Source organism: Taudactylus pleione, unplaced genomic scaffold, assembly GCF_031769625.1.
Source record: "Taudactylus pleione unplaced genomic scaffold, aTauple2 ptg000250l, whole genome shotgun sequence".
Lineage (NCBI taxonomy): Eukaryota > Metazoa > Chordata > Amphibia > Anura > Myobatrachidae > Taudactylus > Taudactylus pleione.
Window position 1 is genome coordinate 435,744 of NW_028284652.1, and position 20,907 is coordinate 456,650.

At 42.4% G+C, this 20,907-nt stretch overlaps 2 protein-coding genes across 3 annotated transcripts in view; one reads left to right on the plus strand and one right to left on the minus strand.

The window, feature by feature from the left end:
* Positions 1–943: 943 nt before the first annotated feature.
* Positions 944–10,841, minus strand: ZFPL1 (zinc finger protein like 1). 2 transcript variants are annotated; one of them, XM_088480008.1, is made up of 8 exons: positions 10,691–10,841; positions 4,857–4,972; positions 4,220–4,331; positions 3,534–3,727; positions 3,140–3,215; positions 2,885–3,040; positions 2,548–2,671; positions 944–1,172 (listed from the first exon to the last, which is right to left on the minus strand). In XM_088480008.1, the coding sequence occupies exons 2-8, from the start codon at positions 4,956–4,958 to the stop codon at positions 986–988; spliced, it is 951 nt and encodes a 316-aa protein (XP_088336134.1). In that variant the 5' UTR covers positions 4,959–4,972; positions 10,691–10,841; the 3' UTR covers positions 944–985. The 2 variants fall into 2 exon arrangements, with proteins under 2 accessions (XP_088336134.1, XP_088336133.1); XM_088480007.1 differs by having other exon boundaries at positions 10,608–10,840.
* Positions 10,797–20,907, plus strand: part of CDCA5 (cell division cycle associated 5) — a 33,324-nt gene continuing 23,213 nt past the window's right edge. The window contains exons 1-5 of the mRNA XM_088480009.1: positions 10,797–11,222; positions 13,553–13,623; positions 14,815–14,877; positions 17,998–18,093; positions 19,760–19,798. Coding sequence (XP_088336135.1) covers positions 11,165–11,222; positions 13,553–13,623; positions 14,815–14,877; positions 17,998–18,093; positions 19,760–19,798 — 327 coding nt within the window. The 5' untranslated portion in view covers positions 10,797–11,164. The remainder of the gene's footprint in view (positions 11,223–13,552; positions 13,624–14,814; positions 14,878–17,997; positions 18,094–19,759; positions 19,799–20,907) is intronic.

Genomic DNA, 20,907 nt, shown 5'->3' on the forward strand with positions numbered 1-20,907 from the left:
ATATTCCACTAAATTATACTTCCAAATATAAGGCCGTTTTAGGTGACTAACCGTAAATCTTGCACACATTCCCTGACCCATTCAAAGTAAGCTAGGCCATATTGTGTGCACCCCCAAACTATGTAGCACCTTGCATTTGGAAACCAACAATGTTTTTGTAGAATGATGTCGTACATGTGCATATTAATCATTGCCTGTTAATTAGAGATCCTTTATAATTTAACAGTGCTTCATTGTTAATCTCGCTTCCTCTGAGAATAGCGATGCCGTACTCCAGAACATTACATCATTATTTCATTTCAGTCCACAGCACAAAGTTTGCAAGTAACAAAAGTGTGCAGAGCCTAGATCCACTGTGTTCTTATATAGAGAACCTGGCATTGGCGACTTCTTACTGCTTTTGAAGATGTGAGCAATAAGAACCATAACCAGATACAGAAAACACAGGGAAATTTTGGAAGATCGTCACTAAAAAACATTTGTACACAGAGGTGTACATGACGTTATATCTCTAGTTTATGTTAATTTTGTTGGTTTCCATTTACAAATCTGAGTGTTCCACTATATATATATATATATAGAAAACTATTAATAATAAATTAAGAAAAAGAATATGTATGTTGTACACAATTCATGTACTGTAGAAGTGGCAGATTGCTGTTTATGTAATTTCTAAAAGGTACAGGGACCTCTTAGCCAATACACCAGCTCCTGTATCCATATGTCCAATCTCTCCTCTGGAGAACCAAACACACCATAGCCATCACAAGTGGCCCAACTTACTCCTGTTATTCACAGCGCATATATCACAGGGGCTTGGATTAAGTGACATCAACCGTTCCAGGCCATTCGATTACACAAGTGAGGCCATCAAATTACTGCTCTACCTGGTACATCTGGATTTCTTAGACCTTTATAAGAAAGTCTAAAATTGCAATAGGGACACAGTTCAATCTTTTATTATTCCCTGGAATGGTGTAGCGATCTACTCCTGCCCAACTCGAATATGAGGGTTGAAAAGCGGGTCAAGATTGGGGTCGTTGTCAGCCGACGCTCTGCCCCATTTTGACATGAGTAAAATGAGGGTTAGAAAACCCAAGACGCCAATAATTAGGATAACAAGGAACCGTTGTGTGCTGGAAGTTGGCAGGGATTTTGAGCCGGTCCGGTTTCTGTAATAAAATGGAACAATTTTAATGCCATGTGGAGGGGAAAAGGGGGGGAGGGAGAGGGGGAGGGGACGACGACCGGGTGTCCTGGCAGGAAAATTAGACTTTATAAGGAAATCTAAGAAACTGTGACAAGACCAACTGCAACTCAAAACAATCCATATCCAAATTTAGAATTAAATAGATTGAGCTAGCATCTGCCAAGGGATTTGGGAAGCCAACAGTGACGTCCCTTTCCATGCTACTATTAAAATAAATTCATATTAGTAATATAAAGTCGCTGAACTTTTAAAATGTATTTTATGTTTTAGCATCATTCATCAGAAAAGATTTGATTTATTTACCAATTCTAGAGAGACCTACTGTAAATGTTTATTGGTGCATTACACCAGTAGCATAATAATTCCCTAATTCATAGTCAGTGGACCTAACAAGCAATGAAGAACACCATGTTAATGGTAAGCTACCTTCCTCTCTGCCTCTAGAACAATCTATCCCAAATTCATCCTCAGAGAGCACTAACAGTACATGGTTTCCATTTTTCCTACTTGGTGCACAGGTGTATTCATTACTGGCTAACACATCCACAAGTGGAGCTAATTATTTCACTTGTGATTCTGTGAGGAGAGATGGAAAACATGCACTGTTAGTGCTCCCTGAGAAATTAGTTTGGGAAACACTGCCCTAGAACGACATGCATCGTTGTTACAATTGCTGAGCCAACACCTGCAGACATGCTTTTACCTGCATTTGGCATAACAGAACAATAGATAATGACATGCAGGTCCAGCGTTTGCAATTGTGGGGCCATGTGCTATATCTATAGTAAGACCTCCCTTATCAGGTTCTGTACTCGCTCCCCAGTCCTCCCTCTCACCCCTTCTCATCAGTTACTCTTGACCCGACAGACAGAGACAGAGACACACACACACACACACACACACACACACACATCTTGTGTCTTTCCACCACCTCCTCCCTCCTCTCCCCCTCTATCCTATGTGGGCAGCGGCTCGAATCATGTAAAAAGAAGAGCCAGGTTCTCCAAGTTAAGTATTGTGTTCATAGTAAAACTGGAACACTGACAAAATGAAAAGTAGAGCTGCAGATGTCCTTGTAACAGTGGGTATTACCATGATACCAACTCTAACACAGGGCCAATGGAGACACCAGACACATTAAGTACTCCCAAAAGCAGGCCCTGCTAACATGCAATATTTTGCAATTAAAATAACATTTAAGTCTGGCATATTAGATAATAAGAATTTACTAGGTGTATGGGTGAAGTCTGACAATAAGCACTGCTAGGGGTCAACAATAGCTACTGTATATGTGTATACTAGCAACATATTGCAAAATAGATTAGTACAGAACTAACCGAAGTATCCTTGCCAACCAACTCAGCGTGGGTCTCCTCCTGTATTTGTGATCATCAAAGTCAATCAATGTGTCTTGGGAGCCAGCAACATCTCGAGTGTCGTACACTTTCCTAGGGGTTGAGGCTACAAAGGAGTAAAATCAGTGTTACATCCTAAATAACTTTCTACTTTGTCCATCAATTGCCATGAGCACGTGCTATCTCTGCAACTCACCCAACATGAGTAATTCTCTCCGATACAAGGTCTCTCAATCACTCAGTGTTCTATCTATAACAACTCGCTACATTCAAAGATCATATTGTTGCCTCCTTGTTCAGTTATTCACACCAATCTCACCTGCATTGATAGTAACACCATCAGCTTCTGTTTGTCCAATCATTACAGCATGATCCTGTGACATCCCATGCTGTGCGGGCAAGGTGGGGGCAGAGGCATATAGATACCCTGTCTGCTGTAGTACTTCTGGGCTTTCAGATAGGTGATCAGAGGAGGCTGAAAAGGAACCAAAACAGAATTTATAAGCAAACACCTGTAAACATATTGGTAAAAAACTATAATGACATCATTCAATGCAAATGTGATGAAACTCACAATTAACTACTGTCCAATCCCTGTAATCTGTGACGTCATGTTGTGTGACCGCATCTACAGGCTCCAGTTCTTCAATCTAGACAGAAAAATAGCTTCATAGAAGAGCAACACTGGCATGTTTGTAAGTACCAAAGAAATTAAAGTAGTGAATGAAAAGCAGTAAAACATTCAGATAAAGGAACGCAAATTAGAATATGATTGTTTAGTAGGATAACTGTAAAATAAAATATGTTGAGAAAAGGGAAAATGAAAAAAAGTAAGAATGGAGAGTTAAAACTCAGTGTGAGTGATGAATAAGGGAATAATAATATATTACACATAATAAGTGAAAAACAGAAAAATGGGCCAGGTACAGTGCATATACACTTCCAGTATACCCTTAGTAGGGACTTACCAAAGGAAGGCCCAGCCCAGCTCTTGCCCAGTTGACGGTAGAGAGTTTCTCCCGCAGGGTAGAGGCCACAGGGCTGACCAGATTACTAGGGGGAAAGATGGGACCCTGGCAGCTTGGGCATTGGTACCCAGCAGGTGCTGTGTTTGGTGGTAGCTGTGAGGCCAGGTCATTCAAACAGGACCAGTGAAATAAATCTGATGCAACACAGTAAAAAGAAAGAAATGGTTTCAATTCCCAATAATAAAAAGGACAAGTACTATACTGTAGGACAACTATGGCTGATTTATGACTAAAGCCACGTATCCACTAGCAGATAATAATGAGCGATTGCACGATTACGACATCGTAATCATGCAATCACTCATTAGTCGGGCATGAAATTGTTGAAAACGACCAGCGATGTGAGCTCCCGCTGGTCGTTTTCTACATCAATCATCGCCTGAACATGCTGGACAATCTGCCGGTAACGACAGATTGGCTATGTTCGGTAGGAGGGAGGGAGCCTGCACAGAGCGACATATCGATCAGTGTGGGCACTGCAGGGGAGGAGGAACGACAGTACGATTACAATGTTGTAATCGTACTGTAGTTCCACTATCTGCAAGTGGACGCACCTTAACAAGAAATGCCTCATAAAAGCCAAGAAACCCCTTCTTGTTTTCTGACAAAGATACAAAATATCATACCGTAACACACAAGGCGAGCAGTCTCCTTAGAGGACAATAGTGTGTTACACAGACGGCAGTTTGGATTGTAATCACTGTCCTGAAGCCACTGCAGGTATGACTGGACAATACACTGGAACAGAAAGAATACAGATATGAAAAGAATGACCAAGGTACAGAGATTCTCCCTTTCTATTTCTTTCTGCTCTTCATTTACTTGTTTCCTCTTTCTCTACACATTGTTTCTGTCCTATCCTTTCTACGGCCTACCTCACTGTTGTGTATGCTGGAATTATCTGTCCTTGTTACCTATACTATGGTTTAAAAACGGATCATGATTCCGTTTGATTTTGTATAGACCTGACCATTATTTTATTCACTCTCTGTAATGTTGTGATTTTCATTGGTCCCTGTTGTTCACTGTGATCCACTGAATAAAACATATTTAAAAAAAAAAGAAAAAGGAAAGAATGACCACGGTCAAGGAGGGAAAGGAAAAGTCAAAGAATTTATACAACATAAGGTTTGAAAAGTAAATATTACTACCTGCTCCCTTTTATAAGCAAGGAGGCAGTAATAGTATAATCCGAATCGTCAATGACCCAAGACAACACACACTAATATCACTTAACAAAGGTGTTGCCACCAGCAACCTCACCTTGGCGTGATTGGCTACTAGACAATGCTCACACACATTTACACGGTGTTCAAAGCAGAATAAATTTGTCACTTTTCTCTTGGGACATTTGCAGAGACCCATGATGACAGAGACACCTGCAGAAGAGATATAGCACACACAAAATTAGAAATATATATTTCACATATGCATATAGAGGAACAGCATGCACATGAGATGTTCTTGGCAGCTGCACAGGCACTTGGGGAGTAGCCAAATAATCTTCACAAGTAATCCTGCTGGTCCATTCATTGTATTCATCATACCGTACTGCTATCCCAACACACGCAGTAAGAAGCATTTCATTTCAGGAAATCAACCAACCATGAAAACATTACAAGTGGAACTGAGAAGTCTAAACTAAAACTATACAGGGAAGGGACCTTACCAGGCTTAGGGTTTTATTACCTTACCGGGCTTAGGACCTGATTCAGCAAGGAACGCAGTTGCGTATACGCACGCAATCGGTCGATTAATTCGGACTGCGTCTGCGCAAGCCAGACGCTGCGGTCAGAACTGTGTACGCAGATAAACGACAGAGTGATTGACAGGAAGTGCCATTTTGGGTGGTGACGGGGGGCGGTATGTGGCCGTGCATGCGCAGGCGTGCCAGGGCGTTTCAACGCCGTTGCAGGGGCGTACATAAATTATCCACTGCGATATCAGACACATCCTGAGTAATCATAGCGTGCACAGAAGTTAGCAATTCCTGAGTGAGGTCTGTGCTTCCATAACTCTGCGTCTGGGTTCAATGTTACTGATTGTTTCGCTATGTTGGGCAAGTGTACAGATGTGAGTAAGGGCAAGCGGGCGTCCTTATGTCAGGCTGTATCCGCAATGCGAATGCAAACATTTACATATCTCCGCTGATAGTAGCAACGAAATTGCTACTATAATTGCGTATAAGCAGAATAGTGATCCATGCTGAATCAGGCCCTTAGTCAACCCGTGTGCCAACTAAGAGACAAGGGGCCTGATTCAGAGCCGCTCGTAAGCGGCCGCTCGTTCGCTCCTAGCGATGTTTGCCCAACTACGCATGCGCGAACCAGTCAGTGCGGCCGAAAATCGTTTGTTCGCTAAATAGCGAATGCCTGCTATTTTGAGTGACAGAATGAGGCGTATGTGGGTGGTAACGGGAAGGTGCTTGAAAACGGGGAGTGGAGATCCGAACGCAGGCGTGTTTAAAGGTCAAAACGGGCGTTTTAAGGGTGTGCATAATTAATATAGCAGCGTCATTGACCACTTCACTGGGTTATTTTATAGCCAGAACTGCTCGCAATGGTAGCAAAAACCAACCACAAGAATAGCGAGCAGTTCATACCCTGGTCGATGTACTCGATTAATCTAATAAATAGCGGACATGATGTAGGATGCGAGCGGCCAGGGGGCGTATTTTTTCACAAAACGACCGCAAGTTTTGTTCGCTCGTTCAGACATAGAGGCGTGAACAGACCGCAAAGAGCGAACGGTTCATTTGAATAGTCACCCCTATTTTCTGAACGAGCGAGCGCAAATAGCGTCTGGCTCTGAATCAGGCCCAAGGTTCACTAGTGCCTAGACATATATAACGCCTATATATACAACATGCATCACTTTATTAATGAATAATGTTGTCTATGCAGATAGTTTCATCAAAACCGGTCAAAGGAGAACTATATAAAGAAGAATATAATAGTTGGGTCACAGGACATTGACTGCTCATCAGACCCATGCTTGTGAGTTCAGTGTTGCAAAGATCAAAGACAATGGACTAACGCAGAGGTTCCCAAACCCTGCCATTACACTCCACGTTTTAAGTATATCCATGCTAGAGCACAGGTGATAATTAGTTCCTCAGTCAATATGATTTAATCATCTGGACTCAAGCATTAAAACCTTGACTGTAATGGCGGAGTTTGGGAACCTCTAACTAGCGAACAGTGGAGGAAGGTGATGGGATCAGATGAATCATCCTGCACCATGTTCTCAACAAACAGATAGTTACATGTTTTAGTCTCCACACTAGAGCAGGCAGGAAGCAAGGCGCCTGACAGAAAAGGGGCATGGGGCACTTGAGAAAGGAGGTATGTCCTTGAGACATGCCCCCTTTTCATCACTGTAGGGGGCAATGCCCAGCACTCAGAGATGCTGGGCTGCCCCCAAGCTCTCCCTACAGTGGGAATAGATATGCGCATGGCATCTATTCACTCACGGTGATTGTTTCACTGGCACTTCTCCCCCACGGGACACTGCGGCCTGAGGGTGGGGACGGCTGTATTAGCGGTGCGCCACCATAAGGGCATGGTGCATTTCAACGCTTACAAATCAGGCAGGGCGCCCCGCTAAAACAGCCTAGTAGGAACACTAATGTTTTGACAAACTATATAATGGAGTGCTTGTTTCAAACTGTGAATGGTTCTGGTTAATCTATGATGTTGTGGAGCACATTTACCTTGCATGGTTTGGGTACAGTCATACTTTTAGGAGAAACGATTACTCACTACTTAATTGCAGAGTGATACTTCCACCTTGTAACAATTATTTGGATGCCACCAAAAATCATCCATACATTTGTCATTTCCTGCCTAGTCTACTGCAACCTTCCCTCTTCCTGTCTAATCACCTCTCCAATCCATCCGTAATGCTATTGTCCATCTCATGTACCACTCCCACCATTCTGCACCAGCCTGAACCTTCTGACAATTGCACTGACTCCTCACCCTCACATATAAAGCCCTTAATCACTTTACCCCCTCCTTCATATCCAAACTCATTACTGTTCACATTCCTTCCTGCCACAGCTGCTCCTCCACTGACTGCAGTGTCACCTCTGCTCTGGTCACCTCATCTACCTCCTGCATCCTAGGTTTCTCCTACTTTGCCCCAGAACTCTCTTTCTCATCCTATCAGACTCGCTTCCAGTATTCACACCAATTGAGCCCTACTTCACTCAGTCATAAAGGCCTATCAGCTATCCTCAAAGCTCTCTACTCTACTCCTCTGACCCCTACACCTACTCTCTTCCCTCTTACACTATAAGACCACACTGGCTGGGCCCTCCTACCTCATTATCTCTTCCTAGCACTATCCCTGATACTAGTGCACCTTTGTTCCATTGTCTCTCATTCCCCATCAGCGACTCTGAGCCTCTCCATCTGCCCACTTGTTGGGTTCAGAAATAGTTAGTAGTGATTTACTTTGTAGTCCCCCTCCTTGGTTACCCTTGCAAATTATTCTCACTTGCTACAGAGCCTGATTCTACGGTGGACGCAGACGTAACCTGTTGCTGCAGCTGTGTCCGTGACTTTATGCTAATGCGGTGTTTGTTTTATCAAACAACTGAGACGCCCATTTCCAGTGTCTTAGGACAGTGGATTTCTGACACTATGCATATCCTCATGGGAGGGTGAGAACGACGAAGATACTGGAAGAAGGGTTTCCATCACCATCAACCAGGCATAAAATGAGTGACTTTCTTACGGAAGAAAAGTGCTGCACCCCTTACCCCTTCCAAATAGCAATAGCCTCAATGCCATGGCAATCTGGATATAATAGTCACACATCACGTAGCGGCTTAATGCCTTGCAAAATTACTTTATATTGGTGTGTCCATTGTTTTGCATTCTACCAGTGCTGTGTTTTTACACACACACACACATATATATATTTATTAGATAGGTATATTACTGTCAGACCTCTAGTTCGGCAATATGTATAAAAATAGGTGAAATATGGGGTGAAACATTTCTTTTCTTAATAGTCACAACACAAAACAGTGTCTGCTTGATGAGACTGATGAATACAGCAGGAAGACTTGGGATAAATTATTGAGCATTAATTAAGCATAGGGAGATAGTTATAAACTTGTGGCTCAATGTGACTATGGGCCATATTCAATTAGAGGCGAAAAGTCAGTTGCCGGACTTTTCGCCGTCATCGGAGCTCTTGTTGGGGATAAAGTATTGGGCGCGTATCCCCGTATTCAATTTGGAATCGGAGAAAACGGAACCCGGCGGGAAAGGTAAGTAGTGAAAAGTCCTGTCAGTTTTGGGGAAATCAGCCTGTCACCCCCCAAAGGATGTACTAACATGGGGGATCACTATGGGTACCCCCGAAAAGCCCTGCTAAAAGGTAATAGGGTTTTTAAACAGTCTCTACAGGTGCTTTAATGCGTCTTTAACAAAGTGGTGAAGAATAGCATTTAGCAACATTTTTTTTTTAGATAACTGGTCCGATCTAATTTACGGTATAGGAAAATGGGTGCAAGCATATTTTTAACTCCCTAAAGTGAACTCTAAAAATTCTTTAAAAATCCACCTGCCGCAACAAAAAAAACATCTGCCGCATACTTGGGGACTCCCCGAGTCTATTTCGCCAGTTTATAAGTTTGTCCCCCAACTTTTTTTTTTTCACCCCCAAAATGAAACCACTTTTTGGGGTGTCCTATGGTACTTTTTTTTTTTTTTTTTACACAGATTACTTTTAGGAGACATTCCAAGGGGTAAAGGGTACTTTTGTTTTTTTTTTAAGTCTGCACCCCAAAACCCCAATTCGGCACTTTTTATTGCCACCTATTCTATGGTGAAAAGTTATCCCTGTTTTTTGACAAAGACATTTCACACCTGCGAAAAGTCTTTGAAATTGAATATGGGGAATGGAGAAAATGGCGAAAATGACGTCATCAGCGATAAATTATCGCTGATAACAGCTTTTCGCAGCCTAATTGAGTAAGGCCCTATGAGTCGGGGAAGTAGTTATGTGTGTAAAGTAAGCAGGTGAGGCTTTTCTGTAGTGAAAGTGATGCTCTATAAACCACTTTGTAGCAGCAACAGGTAACATACAAAAGACATGTAATTTGTTGCAATGAATACCAGAACAGTATAATAATAAAGTTCAGAATTATTAATTATTCCAACACCACAGATAACATGGAATACGGATTAGGATTATCCTCAGTGCCCAAGAAGTGATACCACAAGATAGTGAGCTACATTCATCAGTCAATGGGGAAAATGTGTTGTTTGCAACAATTCATACAAGGAACTTTTATGTGCATACAGCTGCTACACAAACAGAATATACAGAAGAATAAAATGACTGCTCTCCTAGAATATAAATTCAACCATATGCTAATTTTCAAATACAATGCAAAATGCCATTCTACCGTATGACAAAACAAAGCAGAACTCCTTTCTGCGGAACACAAAATATTAGGGGATGGAAAAAGAGCTTAGACTTTGGGAGCACCTGCTACCATTCATTGTTGTATTTTCTTTTGATTGATATTCTGATTTGTGGTAGAACTCATCCGAACTGTGTGATTTTCCAGTGCAGCAATCTTTGTACATACTACTCCGGAATTGCCTGTTCCTCTTTAAGATTTGATTAGCGAGAGATTTCACTCAAACTATGATCATGTCTAATGGCTAATTAAAGGCTGGAACTCTATGATGTGGGAGTAGGCAAATCGGGGAGTGAGGCCAGCAGGAGTGTGTGTGATATTTTATATATACCGAGGGGCAGATACACTAAACCTTGGAGATAAAAGTGAATGAAGATAAAGTACCAACCAGCTCGTAACTGTAATTTTTCAAAAACAGCCTGTTAAGTGACAGGAGCTGAATGATTGGTACTTTATCACCATCCACTTGATCTCGCTCATGGCTTAGTACATCTCCCCCCAGTGTCCGACATACTGCACGCTATGTACAGCACAGACACATAAACAGCGTATCAGTGTGCCCGTGTACCTACCTTCCTGCCAGGGTCCTTCCTGTCTGTATTGTGCCCCGCCTTATCTGTATATCTGGAAAGAAAAAACTCTGCTTATTAGTTACATTCGTCCTTTTACTCTCATTGCATTCTGGCTTCTCTCTTCCTCCAGCTTGCCACGTCTCTTCCGGGTGACACTGACAGCGCCTGTCTCTCTTCGCGCAGCGTCCAGGTCGTCACTTCCACCACACACAACATGCCGATGGGCGAACCGACGTCGTGTCACTTCCGGTTCCGGAAAGAAAGCGGGCGCGGGACGTTTGAACAATTTCCTTCGATGCTGTTATCATATTCGCTGGGGGAAAAGCAGCGGTAGCGGCGCTATAGGTCATCCGGGTAGCATGGAGCCCTGTGCCGGGCATTAGGGAGCTGTGCACCATTCATAAGAGGCCTATTCCCTGATATGTAGCGATATAGATCTGCTGTCGCGGCATCTGCATTTACACAGTTCGGGCTGTCAGACATATCGCAGCGCGGTGCCGTCACTGCCCATCGGGGAGAGGTGAGAGTCCTGGCCTGGAGATCGGAGCACTATTACCATGTCTGATCGGAAGAAGCGGGGCAGCAGGGGCGCCACGGTCACCTGGAGGAGGGAGGGTGAGTAGTGCAGGGGACGACTACAGGGTGCTTCACAGTACAGTTCTACTGAGCAGCTGTCTGTCTGTATGTATGTGTGTGTGTGTGCACATATATGTATGTATGTGTGTGTGTGCATATATGTCTGTATGTGTGTGTGTATATATATGTTTATGTGGAGCATTCATCAGTATTACTTGCATACAATAATGCAGCACACTGAGGGGAATGTATTAGAGTGGGTAGTTTCCTGCTTTCTTATTTCCTATGAAGTGATTCAGTTGAGAAATGGAGTTAGAAGCAAAACAAACTTTGTATTGTGATGGTAACCATACTATACATGTGTTTTATTTTTACTTACTAGTATTGGGTAAAAGTGACATAAATGAATGGTGTAATTGTCATTTAGGTGCATTGGTCCTATCTTGTAACTAAAAGTTCCTAGCTTAATAAGGGATGTAGTCTGGAACCCAACTGTTTAAATGCCGACCGCCGGCTTCCAGACTGCTTTATCCCGACTAGGGACAAATGACACGCGTCTAAATGTAGACGCCTGTAATTTGCCCGATGTCTGGCGCCCGGCACCCCGATCGAGCGGATGCCGGGCGCCGCAGCAGGGGGGGAGGGTTAGGGTTAGGCTAGAGGGAGGGTTAGGGTTAGGCCCCCCCCCCCCCCCGAGGGACTTAGGGTTAGGCAGCGAGGAAGGGGGGGTTAGGTTTAGGCACTTAGACGGGGGGTTAGGCACAGGGGGGGAGGTTAGGGTTAGGCACCCCTAAGGAGGGTTAGGGGGGTTAGGTTAGTTGATACTTACCTTTAGGATGACCGGGATTTCCAGTGCTGTCAGGTAGCCGCTGTTGGGAATTGAATACATATCACACCCCTTAATAATTAGCCTTTCTATCCTTCCTCCTTATGAAAAATGACCCTAGCAACCACTGCGTACCACATCGCCTGATTGACTAGTTAAATGACTGTTGTTGCATCTGCTCTGTTCCTGCTTCGTCTGCGCTTGTACATGCCAAAAGTCTCCTGGCATAGCCAAAGGAGGTACATGAGATTCTGGCATCTGTATTCTGAAAGTGCCGGGTCCTGACCAGCGGGATAACTACTAAATCCCCATGAGGGGATGACGGACCAGCAGCAGTATGTAGCAGCATATTTCTCATTGCCGGCCTTCACCACAGAGAGAGTATAGAGGCCCGTGGCTTGTCCTGCTGATTGCAGAGAGGACATTTGCTTTGGCGGAAGAGAGGAATGGCTAATCATAAGATTTATAGGGGTATTCAATATGGGTGCGATAACATCGTTTTTTGCGTTAATATCGCACTTTTTAATGTTTTTGCGTTAATATCACTTGTTTTACTTTTACACCCTATTCAATTTCAAAGACTTATCGCAGTTTTGAAAAGTCTTTGATAAAAAACGGTGATAACTTTTCACCATTGAATAGGTGTCGAAAAAAAGTGCAGAATTGGGGTTTAGGGGTGCAGGCTTAAAAAAAATAGCCTGCACCCCTGGGAATGACATTTAAAAAAGAACTGTGTCAAAAAAAAGTTTTAAAAAAATTAGGGACACCCCAAAAAATTAATTAAAAAATAGGGGTGCAAAAAAAAAAAAAAAAAAAAGGGAAAAAATTGTACAGCAATAGGGAAATAGGTTCAGGGCTATGCTGCAAGTATGCCGCAGGTGTTTTCTAGAATAGAATTATAGCGGCAGGTGCACAAATGCAGAATTTTTTAAAAATTACTTTAGGGACATCAAAATATGCTAGTACCCATTTTCATGTACCCCAAATTTGATGGGACCACTTAAAAAAACAACCTAAGTGCTCTTCTGCATCACTTCTTCAATGTCGGGAAAAAAACGCCTGCTGCTGCTATTTAAAGCCCCGACTTTCAATTAAAGGCTAAAACGGGGGTACCCATAGTGTTCCCCCATGTTTTTACAACTTTAGGGGGGGTCTTACAATTATTTTAAGGAAAAATTCGTAACTTTACGCAAATCCAACTTCGGAGTTTCCCGTTTTCATTAATTTGATATTGAATACGGGGATAAGCGGGAGCGCACACCATACCTTTACGCAGAAAAATTCTCCGATATGAAACGTTAACTTCGCCAGGGAAGTTAACCTTTCATATTGAATACCCCTCTTAGAGTTATAAAATGGTTAAATGCATGTAAAGTTTGATTACCCATTATAGATTATGACTTACAAATTAGAACTATCCTGAAGACTAGTTCAGGCAATATTTTATTTTATTCTTTTTATAGACTATTTTGTTATATGCACAAGTTCAGAATTGTCATGTGCTACCATCTGCAATGTGATTACTGTTGTTTTTCTTTTGCAGGCCTGTCATCACCTCCAGCCAGAAGATCCCAGAGAAATTCTGCCTCCTCAAGCAATTCTGCAGACAGTCCAGTATGTCAGGTTTTATTTTCAAAAAATTCTATCTGTAATTCCTGTTCTTTCCCCTCTCTTTGCCAGTAGCACATTCTCTCCACTCAATTTTTTTATTTTCAAAATCAAGTTTATTACATAATAACCAATAGCCAGGGAACCTACTACTCATCCCTAACCTAACGGGCTATTAACACTGTATTCTCTAGAGTGCAGTCCAGGCAGCAAACTACAATTTCCATTCATCTGCTGTCGAGACGGGGACCGAACGCCTTGTCCTCCTATTTTTTTGAAAGGTCCACAAGGAAAGATATTCATAAAAGCACAATCCTGGACTATTCCAACAGTAGTTACTCCTAGATAACCTGTCCAATGTAGAACAGTGACTCAGTGGTTGGCTTCTTTTAAACCGGTCTGGTTCCACAGTGATGTGGCTTCACTGGGGCTGAGCCTTAGACAACAATTCCTCGCTAGATTGGCTGCCTACTTAACGAGGGTCAACTGCTGAACTTACCCAGTTTCACGGATGACAGCTGGCACTGTGCAGAAAAGGGCTCTGGGTATTGCGGCTAAAGTTGGAAAGAACAAATGGCACCCACTTTGTTTATCATAAAGTATAATCCATTTACATCAATATCCCATCCCAGGATTAACCTAGGAGTTTCTTATCATGCAAATATGGAGCCACAGCTGACAGTCACTTCCATCTCTTCATTTGCTTATTTATTAACCATTATTTATTGCAATATAGTTTAAAACGCATAATTAACAGCAATTGTTAGTTGGTGTCATAAATAGCCATTGCATCTAATAATGTGCACTATGTCAGCCCTTGATAATTTATTAAGTAAGAATAATGAAATCCAGTCTGCCTATAAACCCGTCTCTGCAGTCCCGTCGTCTTACATAAAGTATAGGGCGATGGATGGGAGGACAGATGGAGGCTGCTGGTTTAGAATGTAGAGTAAGGGCACTTCTGCTTACATAAGGGATACAGCCTACATGCCCAGCTATCGTCTGACTTTACAGGGTATGGGGTGTAACCTGCTGGTGAGAGAGATCCCAGGAGTAGAGAAAAGCGATGCCTGATCACACACTCATTCTATCTATAGGAGAGCTCACTGTCAGACGATATTAGGTTGTTTTTTTTGTAAACTAGAATGTATACATTTTTTTTAAATGTAGTTACCAATAGTGTATTTTTCATTTTAGATGCCTGTACAAGTCACTAAACGATCAATCACCGCTAAGAAAATAATGCCTAGGAAGACACTGGTAAATATAACATCCTGGGGTGTGTTACATGACTAAGCTGCTGATTGTGTTTTTTTTTTTCCAGGATACAAATCTAACAATATCCATCCACCGCCTCTACCTTACAACACCCAACATTTTATTTTCCGTTATACCGAAGTGACAAGATGCATGTATTGTATTAAATAGGGGATATATATATGAAGGAAAAATGGTGGAGCTAGTTTCCTAACATTGAATTAGATGCAAAATGTGAACTGAATCATAGCAACCAATCTGATTTTCTCTTTATAGTGCAATGGTTCTCAACCAGAGGTACAATTAGCAAGACTAGCTACGCGCTCGAGTACCACCTACACAGCCTTGTGACCCCAGCCGGCTGCTCCCAATCTGACAGGAGGGACTGACATCTACGTTACCTCCTCTGCACAGAGCAGAGAGGTCACACTTATAGCGAGCACACACTGATTAGCCTCTTGTATTTTAAATGTATGAGGCTAATCTGTCAGCAGTCTCCCCGAATCACTGAGCGATTAGAGGAGACATGTCACACAGCTGCCCCACAGAGCTCAGAAAGAATGTGAACCTGAATTTATTTTGTTTAAGCTAAATTGGATGGAGGGCAGAGAAGCAGCATTTAGACAGGATTTAGCTCTGTGGAGGGGGCAGTGAGAGCTATGGATTAGGCAATGTTGTAGGGGGAACGAATGTCACAAATATTTATAAATATTTGTATCTTCTGCAATGTGGTACTTGAGCTATTCCCATAGTCACTATATGGTACTCTCCAAGAAAAGGACGAGAACCCCAGTTTTAGTGCACTTTAGGTATCAGACACCTGCTTTCAACAGCTTTGGTAAAATGCACGTTATGTTCCTAAATGTTTTGTATTACGCATATGCTCTTACATGGACAGACTTTGCCTTCAGGACCAAGTGACCTAATAGATGTTTAATTTGCCAACACATCTCAACAGTCCTGGTGCACATCTATATGGTCAGCATCTTCTACTAGTACACATCAACATTTTATGTAATCTACTGAAGAGTAGTTTGGATCTGAACCCACAGCCCATTTGGGGGAACACTGTATTTATGGGAAGAGTTATAGGGAAGCCTTTGCTGTAGATTTAAGGGGATGTGATAAATCTCTTTCAGTCTTGTTAATTCTAGTTTTCATTATCTGGAGGAAATAATGTTCACCCTCGGGTGAACAGTGGGCAGGGTGCTGTTCAAGAGAAGGGCCACTTCTGTTTGCGGATGCTCCTGAATAGGGGGCGTGGCTTCATATCACATCCCTTGTTCATCACTCTCAGGTGCATGCCCAGCACTTGCAGAGATGCTGGGCTACCCCCAAACACTCTCCCTTCACTGTGAGTAGATGCGCAAGGCATCTATTCACCGCCTGTGAATGCTAAATCGCAACTTTACCACCCGCAGATGGGGATGGCTGAGTGCAGGTTTTTTCAGGGGGAGCCACAATATGGGCAGAGCGCATTTTGTCATTTTAAAATCAGACAGGGCGCGGCGCCCTGCTGAAACAGCCTAGCATAGATGTTCCCAAACGGGTCCTCAAGGTTCGGGTTTGGGAAGCTAACGCTAGTCTGAGTTTCTATAACATTATGTCAAAAACAGTCTGAGTCTGTATAACATTTAATACATTCATTCGCTCATTACATATTGTACTCCTATTATGCATTATCTTAATATACATAATGTACAGCCATGGCCAAAAGTTTTGAGAATGACACAAGTATTGGTTTTCACAAAGTTTGCTGCTTCAGTGTTTTTAGACCTTTTGTCAGATGTTACTATGGTATACCGAAGTAACATTACAAGCATTTCATAAGTGTCAAAGGCTTTTATTGGCAATTACATTAAGTTTATGCAAAGAGTCAATAGTAACATCTGACAAAAAGTTCTAAAATTACAGAAGCAGCACACTTTGTGAAAACCAATACTTGTGTCATTCTGAAAACTTTTGGCCATGACTGTGCAGTATGTATGAGACGTGGGGGTCCATCCTATTATGGACGAGTTGCCGTTGCAATGGAGTAGAAATGCCAGTAAGGGCATTGCTACTCGCCTCCCTCGTGGGCCGATCTCCTATAGCCACACTTATTTATGCCGCGAGAAGACTCGCAGCTAATTGGATCAACTCCTTAGTTTACATATATAAGGGTATATTGCAGTGGTTCCCAAACTGTGCGCCGCGGCACCCTGGGGCCCCTTGGGACACTTGCAGGGGTGCCTCAGGTTGGTGGTCCAGCACCAAATCAAATTCTTTATGGTCAATGTAATGTAAATATGGGCACAAACCTGTCCACCACTATATAACCAAACCTAAGGATGACAGGTCAGCACAATTTACTTCACTGTACTATACTACATTTATATTTACTATACTACTTCGCTACATTATTTTCTGAATTTCTCAATAACAAACTTTTGGCTTAGGGGTGCCGTGGAAACAATGCTGATGTACTAGGGCAGTGTTGGCTAACCTTGACACTCCAGCTGTTATGGAACTACATAACCCAGCATGCACTGCTACAGTTTTGCTATTAGGGCATGCTAAAACTGTGGCAGGGCATGCTGGGATATATAGTTCCACAACAGCTGGAGTGTCAAGGTTAGCCAACACTGTACTAGGGTGCCTTTGGGAATCACTGGTGTATTGAATAGATTATCTTAGTAGCTGTCTTAATGGGGTTGTGAACTCTGTTGTATGTATATGCTAAAATCTGCTTTAGATATCGGTGTCAGAACTTTGTAAAGTACAGGGTGTGTTGAGTGTAGTAAAGGATGTAATCTGATTAGAGGGAACCTGTTTACAAATGGTGAAATAGTCGGTGTTATATGCTGGGACAGTATGCGACCTTCCATTTTGCTAGAAAGACACCTAATATTTATGAGGTACATTGATATGCAGAATTCTCGTGACTATTTGATCAGTCCAGCAAAAATGTCTGCCACCACTGTAAGTGGCTGGGTGTTTTGGGCCGGTTACAAGCAATCCTATACCAGCCTTTACGGCACTCAACATCTTGATTCTATACATGTCAAATGGAGACTTGGGCAATTTTTCATCAGTGTGAAAGAAATAATGTTGTTCAGAAAACGAATATTTTATTTTTTGCAGGCTGCACTTGTCTCTGCTGAATCTCAACCTACCATTTCCACTGCTACAACTCAGCCCAACACCGTCACCGCTGCTGCACCCCAGTGTACCCCTAATGTAAGTTCTTCAGAGTGTGTGACTAATATTGCTGATATAAGGTTTGAAGAAACCTGTGTCATGTAAAATATAGACTACAAACACTCTGCTACCAATTATCTTGTGACCCTCTTTAAATGTGCTTCATGCTTATCTCTATGGTTCAGGGATGGAACAAGGCTTGCTTGTTTAGCAGCATTAAACCATAATCTTGCTAATCTGTGAGTGCAAATATAGTATCTTTCCTATGTATATATGACCAAATCCAAGCACCTATTGTAAGTAACCTTCCCTCTCCTCCTCAAGGTCTTGGGTTTATTGTAAGTATTTAACGTGGGCTCTTAGTCTACTGAACACACTGAGGCAGATAGTCTGAGGAATAATGTAAGGGAATGGCCTTTTGCAGGCTTGCTTTCTGTTGTTTGTTTTCGTCAATGTGAAGATTGCTTTCAGTGTAAAGAAGCATTATGTACTTTACTACATTGTTGCATTAAAGCTTTGAATGTCCTTCTGATAAAATTAGTAAAAAGGTACATGGTTTTGTCTACTTTTCACTACGATGGTTTCTAGGATTGTGTATATGAGCCCTAATAATCCAATTTTACTTGGTAACTATGGTTAATGCTTAGAGACCTTGTTATCCAGATACTCCACGTTTGCCAACCCTCCTGTAGTTCCTGACGAATGAAATAACATTGGCAGTACTAGACCAGAGAGTGACAATTACATGCACATAGATCAGTGTAGTACACGTACAATGGCCATGTAAGTGTAATTTATTTTATTTCTACTGACGCCAAGCTGCGCGCGAGCTATGTGCCTTTTCTTATCTGGCCCCTGTTAGATGGACTGACCTTGGAAATGTAAAACTACGCTTGCTCCATTACATGTATTTACGTAACTGCTGGTCTCGTATTGCTGTTTTACACTCTACTAAGCGGTGGGTACACATACTTTGCACTTCTCTTACTTTGCTTGTATGGCTAATCCAGCTTTGTTGTCTTTTAACTTGTTTAAGTAATAAGTATCTTCTAAACATCAAAAAACATGTGCACCATTGCTATGCATAGACAGGTCACAGAGATGATGACTGTGCTCTCACAGACACTCGCACTGTGGCTGCCGTGCGCTGTTTGACGCCAGCTGAACACTTTTAGTGTAAATAATAAAACATTGTGAGGTCTCGCCTCCATTATAGTTTGCATTGAATAATTCGCTGCTGGCAGTAAGAAGGGTCTGGTTGTCCTTTACAATCTATACAATCTACAAGGGTCTGGTTGTCCTCTTGTAATCTATTTTACTTTTTTTTACTTTATGTAATTCAAACTGTCAAATACCCATTTAATGGTGTTTCAAGGATGGAGGAACATGTGTGTAAGATCCAGAGATTTAATATAAGCCCTAAGCACTTTAGTTAACCATACAAACCTCACAGAAATGAGCCCAGTTATTTGAGTAAAGGCAGCTATTTTCCGCACTTACGGTACCTCCATACTCTCTGATTTATTATTCTTAGCCCCACAGGGCTGTGCGCAAAAAACCTGTGAGTATGGGGTGAGATCAGGTTGTGAGGGAGGCGAGTTGCGGTTCCATTGCCGGCGTTTTCTACACTGTTGCAACAGCATCTCGCACCTTATGAGATCGTCCCTTTGAGTCTGTTTTAATTGTATATTTTTTTCAATTTTAGGTTTCAGATTTTACAGCAGTTCCTCGAAGAAGTTCAAGAGTAAGTTAAACTACACAAATGTTATTTGGACGTTGTCATGTTTGATATTGTGTGTTTTTTATTTTTTGGATAATGATAACAATCAGTGTTCTCCCCAGGCTGTTTTTTGCAAGTGCACCACCCGGCACGAAACAGCCTACCACCCGGAACTTTGGGAGCCTGCAAGTGGGGACAGTATCTGGGAGCTGTATAAAAAGGAACAGATCTTACAGACTTTGCAGCTTTTTCATAATCGGACGACTGGGCCGCTAATAAGAAGAGAATTAATATATAAAATGTTATTTTAAGTTTAAATCTTTATAAGGTCAGGGTTTCAAATATTTTATTTATTGCAAAGGCCCCCACCCGGCTGCTACTTGATGCCGCCCAGCTGGAAAAAATGTCTGGGGAGAACACTGATTACTGGGTATTATTAAAGGAGGTCTAAACAAACAATACAACTTGTATGAAGCAGCGTTAATAACAGAACGCCGGTTATAATTGAAGTGTAAAGCTAAGTGCACGCTCTGCCAAAACAGTGGCCGATCAGGTATCCGCTAGGCTCTTTTAGCGGGGCTCCGCGCCCTGCTCGATTTTTAAAGTGGCAAAATGCTCCCTCCCTGCTTCAGCACCCGGCTGAAGCAGACTGCCCTGTGCCTTCCCCACCTGCGGGCTGCAGTGTCCCGCGAGTGGGAAAAGTTGCAGTTATCGAACGCCACCAGGCGAATAGATGCCGTACGCATTCATAGTGAGAGGAGAGATTGGGGGATCCCAACACCTCCATAAGTGCTAGGCATGCCACCATGTGTGACAAATTGGGTGTGTGCCCCTTCCCTGGTCGGCCACACCCCCTTTTCATAAGTGCATGCTATGGTATGTTTACATTAATTTTGTAAGACAAGGGTAGCCAATCTTGGTCATCGAGAGCTACCAACAGTGCTTGTTTTCCAGATCTCCTCACAGTATCACAAGTGAAATAATTAGCTCCACCTGTGGATATTTTCAAATGTGTTTGAGTAATGAATACACCTGTGCATCAGCTAGGTGGTCTGGAAAGCTTGAACTGTTAGTAGCTCTCAAGGACCGAGATTGGTTACCCCTGATGTAAGATATAATTTGATTGTAAACAC

Bases quoted from the DNA above. Each gene is read 5' to 3' on its own strand.
- ZFPL1 (XM_088480008.1), bottom strand. From the start codon at position 4,958: ATGGGTCTCTGCAAATGTCCCAAGAGAAAAGTGACAAATTTATTCTGC. The intron at 3,728-4,219 runs GTATGATATTTT...GTGTTGCATCAG, and splicing joins TGCTCGCCTTGTGTGTTACG to ATTTATTTCACTGGTCCTGT. The intron at 2,672-2,884 runs GTGAGATTGGTG...ACTCCTTTGTAG, and splicing joins TGGTGTTACTATCAATGCAG to CCTCAACCCCTAGGAAAGTG.